The sequence below is a fragment of the Ovis canadensis genome, chromosome 1, assembly GCF_042477335.2.
Source record: "Ovis canadensis isolate MfBH-ARS-UI-01 breed Bighorn chromosome 1, ARS-UI_OviCan_v2, whole genome shotgun sequence".
NCBI lineage: Eukaryota > Metazoa > Chordata > Mammalia > Artiodactyla > Bovidae > Ovis > Ovis canadensis.
Window position 1 is genome coordinate 112,841,347 of NC_091245.1, and position 11,687 is coordinate 112,853,033.

Sequence of the window (11,687 nt, forward strand, 5' to 3'; positions counted from 1 at the left end):
ATGTCTGAAAATAATTCATTTATTTTCTCAACTAACATGTTTTGACGACTTGCTGTGTTAGGCACTTTGTTGTGCGCTAACCACAACTGTAATTGTATGTTCACTGATGTAAATGGTGCAGGCTCTGTGAATGAAGGAGTTGTGTGCTGATTCACATCTGGATCCTCAGTTTCTAGCCCAGCACCTGGTGCAGAGCTGTTCAAAGCATATCAAGGGAAGGAATGCAAAAAGAGAGGGAAGACGCTATTGTGAAAACAGACTGTTTTACAATACAGTATAATCACGTGCTTCAATGTCTTGAATACATGTTGCCTTAAGATAAAAATATTGACATCTATATATGCATACTTATAACTGATTCAAGTTGTACAGCAGAAACTAACACATTGTAAAGAAATTATCCTCCAATTTAAAAGTCAAAGAGAGAAGCAAGTGATACAAACTGCTAAAACATTTTCCAAAAAAATTCAACATGGTAGCTATCTAGAAGGCATATAAAATTGATAAATTGTCAAAACTTTAAGAGAATAAAAACACAAATTTACAGAGCATACCTGCATATGAAATTATATATACAGGACTCTATGAGAAATAAATGCATTAGTCATTTTTTGAATAACAAATGCCTGTGCACTGCTTATCTGTGTGTTATTTTGATGAAAACTCAAGCTTTAATAAATACTTGTTTTAATAAAATAAAACATAAAACTTCTCTTAAGACTGTGCAATATCAATCTATCCATCCAATTCAAAGATCTTTATCTCAAAAATATTTTCATATACCAATAGTAAAAGAAAAAATGTTGAAGTCTCCCTAAGATCTTGGTTATGACAACAAGAAACCCTCAGAAAAGGGTCACACTTAAAACTTTATCATCTTATCTCAACATGCTCTAACTCACTTTCTATTCAATTAATTAGAGTTCAACAAAAGATTACCAAATAATCTCTCTCTTCTTAACTCTGACTACAAAACTAAGTGAAATATATGCCTTGCTTCCAAAGAGCTGAATAACATGAACTTTCAGTTTGGAGTTCTTGTAATAACTCACCATTTCTCTAAGCACTTTATATACTATATCTCATCTAATCCTCACACATCCCCTCGGAAGCAGACACCACTGTTAATTTCATGATTTGAATGAAAAATTGAGAAACAAGAGGTTGGTTAACTTCCTCAAGGCCACAGAGATAGTACATGCTTTAAAATTTAAACAGTTTTCCCAATGAAACTTTCTGGTAGGCCAATAAACTCACTTTATTCTATGGATTATTTAAAGTATTCATTCATTCAATAAATATTTATTGAGGATATACTTGTGCCAGATACTGCTCAAGATGCTGGAGATAGAGGAGTGAACAAAACAAAAGCCCTGCCTTCATGGATCTTACATTCTAATAAGGTGAAGTGGAAACTGGGAGACAGAAAATAAAACGAAAATAAACATGTAGTATGTAAAATGGAGACGAGCATGCAGAGAGAAATAAGCCAAGAGGGAGACAAGGAGGTGCAAGATGGAGGGGCTATTTTTAGTGGAAAAGACATCATTGCGGAGGTAGTACCTGAGCAGAATAAGGAAACAAACCTCACAGAAAATGAGGAGGAAGCAGCATTCCATGTAGAAAACAGTGCAAAGGCCCAGTGAAATAAGTGTGAGGGCCATAGGTCAGCGAGACTGAAACGCAATGAGAGGAGCAGAGGAGAAGCAATGGCCGGGGGGGTGGGGGGGGGGATGGGGGTGGGGGGGGGATGGGGGGGGGGCTGGATCACACGCACCACGGTGAAATGTATGGCTTTTCTTCTGTGAGAAGTGAGAGAGCTTTGGAAGACTTGTGCAAAGCATAACATGAACTTCTTACACATATGTGATACGTACTGAATTCTTCAGTAAACCAAGTTTTAGAAAAAAATGTTTCACTCTCATTGTGTCTCCAGATTGGATACACTGAAAAAGACGTGATGTCACTTTTGTGGTATTCCTGCCAAAAATGCTTGCCCTGAATCTTATGACCAAATGTCAGACAAACTCAGATTGTAGAACTCTCTGGAAAACAACTGACTTGTACTCCAAAAATGTTGATGTTATAAAATATGCAGAAAGTTTAGGGAATGACTGTAGATTAAAGATGACCAAAAAGACACAGCAACTGGAACTTCCCTGGTCCAGTGGTTAAGAATCTGCCTTGCAATGCAGGTGATACAGGTGTGATCCTTGGTTGAGGAACTAAGATACCACGTACCTTGGAGCAACTAAGCCTGCATGTCTCCGATACTGAAACCCGAGAGACCCAACTGCTAGTAGAGAGTTTAGTCCATGCACTGCAATGAAAGATCCACGTGAAGCGAAGAAGATCCTTTGCACCACAAGTGAGACCCAATACAGCCAAATAAACAAATAATTTAAAAAACAGACATAATAACAATGCAATATGTGATCCTGGTTGGATTCTGGATGGGAAAAAAAAGATGTTATATCACACATCTGGGGCTTCCCAGGTGGTTCCAATAGTAAAGAACCCGCCTGCCAATACAGGAGACTAGGAGATGTGGGTTCAACCCCTAGGTTGGGAAGATCCCCTGAAGGAGGGCATGGCAACCCACTCCAGTATTCTTGCCTTGAGAATCTCATGGACAGACAAACCCAATGGGCTATGTCTATAGGGTCACACAGAGTAGGACACGACTTAAGCGACTTAGCAAGCATGCACACAGCACTGGGGGGACATTTGGTAATATTTAAATATGTATTATATATTTGATTGCATTGATGTTAAATTTACTAAATTTTATAACTGTGCTGATATCATGATATGGGGACATTCTTGGTTTTTGAAGATGTGTGCTAAAATAGTTAAGAGTAAAAGGGGGTGATGTCTGCAATTTACCCTTGAATATTCCACAAAAAATTATTATTATTATACAGCTATTCACACATGCATATATTTGGAGAGAAAGAGAAATACAGCAAATGTGATAAAATGTTAACAACTGGTGAATCTAGATGAAGGAAATACAAGAATTCTTTGTACTATTCTTGCAACTTCCCTGAAATGTCAAAATTATTTTAAACTAAGACGTTTAAAAATTGAAACAAATAACTATAGCAGTTTCAGTCAACTTACTCAAGGCCAGCCCCACAGACACAGTGTATAGTAAGAAGAGAGAAAAGTTCCGTAAGGCCCAAGTCCATCCTTTCCAGTGCTCAAAGAATCGCCACCTGGCTTCCCCCTGCAATGGATTTGGCATGGCCGTGCCCAGAGACAGTGCCACAAGGATGGAGGGAGCATCATGTAGGCTCATGATCTCAGAGTCAGCCCGGACCTTCTGTTCCTGCACTCCCAAAGCCAGGCATCAAACCCTGTGGGTCCTACCTTGGCTTTCAAGGTTCTAATCTAGCTTTCTTGCCTGGGATCCTGTATCTTTGGATCCCCGCCTAGCCCACATACATGATCCCCAGGCTCCAGACTTCTCTCTCTTCTCCCTGTTCCTCATCACACCATGCCCTACTCCACCTGTACTCATACAAATGCCGGAGCCTAGAATCTTCTTCTTGAAGGATATCTGAGTGCCAGGGGCTCAGTGATTGAACTGGGTACCCAGGGACAGCTTGTAACAGGCCCTAAACAAACACTTCCCTGTGCCTCAGTTTCCTCCCTTTGCAACCAAGTGTGCCTTCCTCTCATTCCACCTCCATTCACCATGCCCTGCAAAGAGTTACTGATTTAAAATGCAGGCTCCAAGTTTCAGAGCATCCTAGACAAGGTTGGAGAGAAAGGGGGAGCACCCCTCATTGAGATTCCCTGCCCCCTCATTTGTTGGCTCAGGGCCCACCTGAGAGTTTTCAGTTTGTGATGGAACTTCCTAATAGTGTCTCCTTCTCTTCCCTTCCCCGCCCCCTGCCCCCAGCCAAAGTGAAAGTGTTAGTCACTCAGTCATGTTCAACTCTTGGTGATCCCATGGACTTCTGCCTGCCAGGCTCCTCTGTGCACAAAACGCTGCAGGCAGGAATACTGGAGTAGGTAGCCATTCCCTTCTCTTGAGGATCTTCCCAACCCAGGAATCGAACCCCAGTCTCCCTCATTGCTGGCAGATTCTTTACCATCTGAGCCACTAGGAAGGCCCCCAGTCAACATTTCCCTAATAATTCTCAGGCTCACTTGGCCTCTGGGCTGCTGACAGAGTTGATGGAGAGGGACCAGCTCTTGCAAGTAAAGCCTCTGTTCAGGCCTTCATCTCACGCCTCCTATCCCCCTCCCCCACTCCACACCGCCTATCACTTGCCAGGGCTCAACTTTCCTGCCTCAGAGAATAATCTGTCAGTCTCTGAGCTTCAGAACCACTCGACTTCCTTTGAGAAAGTTCATGGCCGCTTCTTCTCTCTTTTGGCAACTGCACCAAATGAGAGGATATTTCATTCTTACAGCCAGCAGAGAGGACACTTTCTCCCCCCTAGACAGAAAGGAAAACTGAAGCTGGTGCGAAGGACTCACCTTGCCAAGGTGGCCTGGATTGTTGATGGCATGGCCAGATGCACACTTCTCAAAGACCTCCCAACCCACTGCCAGCCTTTGCTGTCTGACCCAGCCTGCCCAGAGCTGCAGGGAGCTGCTCCGAGTCACAGGTTCAGGTGACCAGGTAAGCAGCACAATCCGGAGGCTCACATCCTGATTTCCCTGAAGGCCACAGCTCCTGGTCCATGCCAGCCCACCCCTACCAGGCTGGGCCTCCTTACCTTGGCCCTGATGTCCCTTGATGAGCAGGAGGAGTGTGAGGGCAAGCACTTGCCCCAGCATGCCCACAGAACAAATGTAAGAAGCTCACAGAGGGGTCAAGCCAGCTCCCTTCCCACCAGATACTCTGCCCTGCACAAGCTCAGCAGCCACCCATCAGCAGAAGGGTGACAGGGAGCAGAACTCTGTCGGGCTTCAGCCACAATTTCCTCAGCTTGAGGATGTTCTCATCAGCTGAACGCTAGCAGGGTTGTTGAGGAAGCCCCAGTCCCTGGACCTGGTCTGATAGTTCCCACAAGCTAAACTTGCGAAGTTCGCCTCAAGTGGGCGGATGCTCAGAATACACAGTGACTCACAAAACCAACTTAGAAATCTTGTCCTGAGCTCTGCCCCAGCCCAGCTGCTTTGTTTAAAGGACAGATGCCCAAGAAAGTTCCCAATTCTCTGCATCCTACTGGCAATATAGAGAAAACTATATGGGGACCAAACAGCCATTGTGTAAGCCTGTCCAATCCCAACAGACATTGTGAAGATGAAGGACAGAGGGTTTGGGAAGGATGTAGATTGAAAAGTGGATCACTATATAAATAGGTGAAATGCCAAAGGAGACAAGTAAAGGCACTGGAAAAATCTAGCAGCCTGGGGGTTTTCTGAAGGTTGATACCAAAGTTTCAACCTTAAGCACATCCAAATTAAAATGTTTCCATAATAATATCCTTTTGCCTAGCTTCCGATGTACTTTTAAATTCCTTCCCATCCTCTTTTTCTACTTTCCCGTAATAGTTCTTTCTTCTCAGCTTCTCCCACCCAGACTGCATGTAGACCCATTTTTGCTGCCCCCCCAACACACACTTTGATCCCACCTTCCAGAAAGGCCAGGCAGCCTTTGACTCTTCACACTGCCATGGAGGGGTGGAGGCATCCCACTTTCCCCAGAACTCAATAGCTTTGAGACCGCACCCAGAGTTCTTTGCCCTTCTTTTTCTTCTGCTTTCCCCTCAGCAGAAAATATTTTCAGTTCCCTTCAGTTCAGCCTTTCTTCTCCTTTTCCATCTGTTGATCCATTTCCAGTCACTGTGTCTGAAGTTGGGCTGAGGGGAGGCAGAATGCAAGACTTGCCTGCCAAAAAAAAAAAAAAGGCAGCAATGATTTTCTGGGTCGAACACTGGATTTGCAGTCAAGAATGTAGAATTCCCAGGTAGCACTAGTGGTAAAGATTCCACCTGCCAATGCAGGAGACCTAAGAGACACAAATTTGATCCATGGGTAGGGAAGATCCCCTGGAGGAGGTCAATATTCTTGCCTGGAGAATCCCATGCACAGAGGAGCCTGGCAGGCTACAGTCCATAGGGTCGCACAGAGTTGGACACGACTGAAGCGACTGGCACACACACGCATGTAGACTTGAGTTCCAGTTCAGCAACTCACAGCCTGTGCGATCCTGACCAAATTATTTTCTGAGCCTGTGGGGCCAACAGTTGGCTCCCAACAGCACTTGGCTCTCATCCTTCACAAGGTATTTTTCAGAATCAAATTAGGTGTATAATCTCCATTAATTGAAGTAAAGAAAAACAAGCAGGTGAACAAGTTATTTTGATATGTATATGCATATTACACAAACAAATGTATTTTTTTAAAGAATCAAATTAAAAACTGTACCTGAGAGTATGCATAGTAAAAACTCTGAACAATAAAGTTTTTTTTTTTTTAATGCAGACCTACATAGATTTTTCCTGTTGATCTAATGGTTATCATTTCTTCTTTTTTTTTCCCCTCCCAAGAGGCAGCCCTTTAGCCCTGGGAAGTTTCCTCAGAGTTGATCTGGCAGTGCCCCTGACCTTGAGATGGTGCTCAAGGCATGATACAGTAGGAAGGACAAATTTCCTCCCATGAAAGATGGAATAGTCCCAGTTCTGAGACTAATTGTAAATTTGGGATCCCTAAGACTACCTTCAATTTTGGTAATTTACTAGAAGGCAATTTAACAGAAATCATTACTGTCTTAAATATATATGCTCTGGGACTTCCCTGGTGGTTCAGTAGTTGGGAGTCTGCCTGCCAATGCAGGGGACACAGATTCAGTCTCTAAGATCTCACATGCCATGGGGCAATTAAGCCAGTGCACCACAAGTATTGAGCCCATATTCTAGAGCCCGCGTGCTACAACTGCTGAAGCCCTAGAGCCTGTGTTCCATGAGAAGAGAACCAAACTCGATGAGAGGCCCATGCACCGCAACTAGAGGGTAGCCCCTGCTCACCAAGACGAGAGAAAATCTGTGCACAGCAGTGAAGAGCCTGTGCACTGCAACAAACACAGCCAAAAAAGAAAAAGCGGCCCTTTCAACTAGCAATACCCACTCTTTGAGTTTATCCACAGATATACTATCATTAATGCATGAAAATATTTTCATAAATGCTCAAAGGTTCTTCCTTATAGCATTGATAAGTAAAAAATCAGAAATAATCTATATGTTAATCATAGGGAACAATTTTATAAATATGGTATATTCATTCTATATTATAGTATATTAAAAAGCCTTCTAAAAGAGTAAACTCTGTAACAGCCTCAAGAGGTAGGGTGTGGAAGGAGGTGGCAGGGAGGTTCAAGGGGGAGGGAACATATATATGCTTATGGCTGATTCATGTTGATGTTTGGCAGAAATGAACACAACACTGTAAAGTAATTATCCTTCAATTAAAAACAAAAAAAAAATGAAAGAGTAAAATAAATGTCTGCATATTCATATGAAAAGAGCTCTAAGACATTCACAAAACCATCTGCATAATATAATTCTGTTTAGGTGGACAAAACGAATGTATGTATATTTATGTTCTCTGAATGGTTGTAAATGTAGGGAAACATGCCTGGGGAAAAAAATATTCACGATGATAACTTTTAGATAAAGAAACAGAATTTTGAGTAGAGGTAAGTGAGAGAGTGAGTTTTACTTTTTATTCCACATATGCTTCCTGTTCAGAACTTTTTTTTTTCATTTTTTCACTTGTATTTATTTTCTAAGAGAAGAATATGAACTTATGAGGGCGCTCTGATAACTGAAAATTACACCATGGGACACTACCTGTTTAGCAAAAAGAGACTAATTGACATTTGAACAATAATAATATATAGCTTACAGTCTGATTTTTTGAAAGTTAATAGGCAAAAATATATTGATTTGTATCAAACTTTCTTGGGTAAAGCCCACACAAACTAACAGATAAAGTACACTAATTTTACAAGCAAAAAGTAGGAAGAGCAGCAGATGAAAATTATGACCAACTCACAGCACTGCTGACGTATTATTTCAGACAGCAGTTCATTCGAAAATTGTAGGAATTCTAACTATCTGCCTCTGCTCATTAATTGTGGGAGCTCAACAACCTGCCAAGCCCTATGCAGCTGCCAGTTTTCCTGTGGAATTCTAATTTGGAATCTTCATATATCAAGGTCAATTCATGTATTAGGCACAGTAGACACAGTGCCTAGGGTACAGGATGTTTCAGGAGCCCACAAATGCCTTGATTTCTTTTAAAATAAGAAAATAAATAAAACAAGAATGGATATACAATAATGAATCTTCCTGGATTACATTTGTCTTTATATCAGTGCAGTCATAGAATAGAATTACAAATTTTTTTCTTATTTTTTTAATGGAGGAAGAGGTCTACAAAGGCAGAAGTGCCTAGGGCTCTCTGAAATCATGGTAAAACTTTTATTGTAAGCTCTAATACTCTGCTAATGTTGCTTATGGATACCACATTTTCATGGATCTTAATAATTCACAATAGCAATTAATGCTATATGAAATTCTATGGAGCTGTTCGTCATGTGGTAAGAACTAAAGAAAGAATGTGTGTTTCAGCATCTGAGTTGGAGGATCCTCATAGTCCACCCAAAACATAGGGCCGTAATTCAGTGATCGCAGCTCTCCCTGATGTAGGCAACAGAAAGGAATGTGTTAGAGATTCTGAACCTGAGGCCCTAGTCAGTCTTGCTAATCAGAATGTGCATTTTTTTTTTACTGCAAATATTTATCTATTTTTCTTTTTTTATTTTTTTTACATTTTTTATTTTATTTTTACTTTATTTTACTTTACAATACTGTATTGGTTTTGCCATATATTGACATGAATCCACCACGGGTGTATACGAGCTCCCAATCCTGAATCCCCCTCCCACCTCCCACCCCATATCATCTCTCTGGATCATCCCCATGCACCAGCCCCAAGCATCCTGTATCCTGCATCAAACATAGACTGGTACTTCGTTTCTTACACGATAGTATACATGTTTCAATGCCATTCTCCCAAATCATCCCACCCTCTCCCTCTCCCTCTGAGTTCAAAAGTCCATTCTATACGTCTGTGTCTCTTTTGCTATCTTCCATACAAGGTCATCATTACCATCTTTCTAAATTTCACTTATATGTGTCAGTATACTGTATTGGTGTTTTTCTTTCTGGCTTACTTCACTCTGTATAATCGGCTCCAGTTTCATCCATCTCATCAGAACTGATTCAAATGTATTCTTTTTAATGGCTGAGTAATACTCCATTGTGTATATGTACCACAGCTTTCTTATCCATTCATCTGCTGATGGACATCTAGGTTGTTTCCATGTCCTGACTATTATAAACAGTGCTTCAGTGAACATTGGGGTACATCTGTCTCTTCCAATTCTGGTTTCCTCGGTGTGTATGCCCAGCAGTGGGATTGCTGGGTCATAAGGCAGTGTTCAGAACTTTTTACAATGACTATATTACATGTGCAATGATTTAAAATATCAGCTCTCAGGCTGCCCTGGGTGTTCCAATGGTTAAGACTCCACAAGGGCTCCATGGCTGGTGGGGGAACTAAGATACCACATGCCTTGAGGTGTGGTCAAAACAAAAAGGAATGTAAAAAATATGTGTATAATATATCAGTTCCCCAGGTTTCTAGATTTTCACGTACATAACATAAGATCAATGTATTCATGGAACTTTCTAAACAAGCAGAACCAATACAAGATATATAGACATAGGGAGATAGAGATGGAAATAGAGATAAAGAGAAGAGATTCAACAAGGTACAGAGACTGACAAATCCAAAATCTGCCAAGCTAATGACAGTTTGAAGGTCCTCAGGCAGGAGAATTTGAAGGAGAGTAAACCTTCCCCCAACCCCTGCCCCATTACAAAGGTGCTACAGTACATGATCTGTGACTGGTTGAATCTATGAATGTAGAACTGCCTGAATGGAGGGGCAGCTATAAAGTTACACTCAGATTTTAGACTGGTGGGGACAGAATTAGCACCATTCACCCCGACATTGTTCGTTTTTCAAGGGTCATCTGTATAGAAAGCAAAATCTGATTTAGCATAAATTATATACTTAAATTGTTACATTTGACAAAAATGGAGAGAAAATATGACTCTAGGTGCCCTGCCACCAGTTTGTGAACTACAACTATTTTGTGAATTATAAATTTAGGAGATCAAAATTGAATGATAAGGCAATTTGTGCAAGACAATGTTCCCTTTTCTTATTAAAACTGTGCTCACTTGTTGCTGTTCAGTCGCTCAGGCATGTCTGACTCTTTGTGACCCCATGGATTGCAGCAAACCAGGCCTCCCGTCCTTCACTACCTCCATTAGGTGGCCAAATTATTGGTGCTTCAACTTCAGCATTAGTCCTTCCAGTGAATATCCAGGGTTGATTTCCTTTAGGATTGACTGATTTGAACTTCTTACTGTCTAGAGACTCAAGAGTCATTCCCAGCACCACAGTTTGAAAGCATGAATTCCTCAGTTCTCAGCCTTTTTTATGGTCCCACTCTCAGATTCATACAACAACTATTCATTCATAGCTTTCACTACACAGACCTTTGTCAGCAAAGTGATGGCTCTGCTTTTTAACACTCTGTCTAGGTTTGTCATAGCTTTTCTTTCAAGGAGCAAGCATCTTCTAATTTCATGGCTGCAGTTACAATCTGCAGTGATTCTGGAGCCCAAGAAAATAAAGTCTGTCACTGTTTCCATTGTTTCCCCATCTATTTTCCATGAAGTGATGAGACTGCATGCTGTGATCTTAGTTTTTTATGTTGAGTTTTAAATCAGCTTTTTCACTCTCACCTTTCACCTTCATCAAGAGACTCTTTAGTTGCTCTTCGCTTTCTGTGAAGCAGTGTCATCTTTCTGTGAAACAGTGTTGTCTGCATATCTGAAGTTGTTGATATTTCACCTGGAAATCTTGATTCCAGCCTGTGATTTCTACAGCCCAACAATTTGCATGATGTACTCTGCATAGAAGTTAAATAAGTAGTGTGACATTATACAGCATTGATCTACTCCTTTCTCAATTTGAACCAGTCCATTCTTCCACGTCCAGTTCTAACTGTTGCCTCTTAACCTGCATACAAGTTTCTCAGGAGGCAGGTAGGGTGGTCTGTATTCCCATCTCTTGAAGAATTTTTCACAGTTTGTTGTGATCCACACAGTCAAAGGCTTTCATGTAGTCAGTGAAGCAGAAGTAGATGGTTTTTCTGGAACTCTCTTGCATTTTTGATGATCCAGCAAACATTGGCCACTTGAACTCTGGTTCCTCTGCCTTTTCTAAATCCAGCTTGTACGTCTTGAAGTTCTCTGTTTATGTACTGTTGAAGTCTAGCTTGAAGGATTTTGAGCATTCAGTTCAGTTAAGTCGCTCAGTCATGTCCGATTCTTTGTGACCCCATGAATCACAGCACACCAGGCCTCCCTGTCCATCACCAACTCCCGGAGTTCACTTAGATTCACGTCCATCGAGTCAGTGATGCCATCCAGCCATCTCATCCTCTGTCATCCCCTTCTCCTCCTGCCCCCAATCCCTCCCAGCATCAGAGTCTTTTCCAATGAGGCGACTCTTTGCATGAGGTGGCCAAAGTACTGGAGTTTCAGCTTTTGAGCATTGCCTTACTAGCGAGTGAATTAAGCCCA

At 41.5% G+C, this 11,687-nt stretch overlaps 1 protein-coding gene across 3 annotated transcripts in view; it reads right to left on the reverse strand.

The window, feature by feature from the left end:
* CD244 (CD244 molecule) overlaps window positions 1-5,112 on the reverse strand; it is a 36,445-nt gene extending 31,333 nt beyond the window's left edge. Inside the window, exons 1-2 of one of the 3 annotated variants that reach the window (XM_069546161.1) lie at window positions 4,734-5,047; window positions 2,242-2,320 (exon numbers count right to left, since the gene is read on the reverse strand). Coding sequence is in view for 1 of the 3 variants with exons in the window: in XM_069546150.1 (XP_069402251.1) it covers window positions 4,734-4,794 (61 nt within the window). In the remaining 2 variants the exon portion in view is untranslated. Of the gene's footprint in view, window positions 1-2,241; window positions 2,321-4,491; window positions 4,687-4,733 lie in introns of those variants that run through there. The other 2 variants (XM_069546150.1, XM_069546170.1) reach the window with 2 other exon arrangements.
* Between the last annotated feature and the right edge of the window lie 6,575 nt (window positions 5,113-11,687).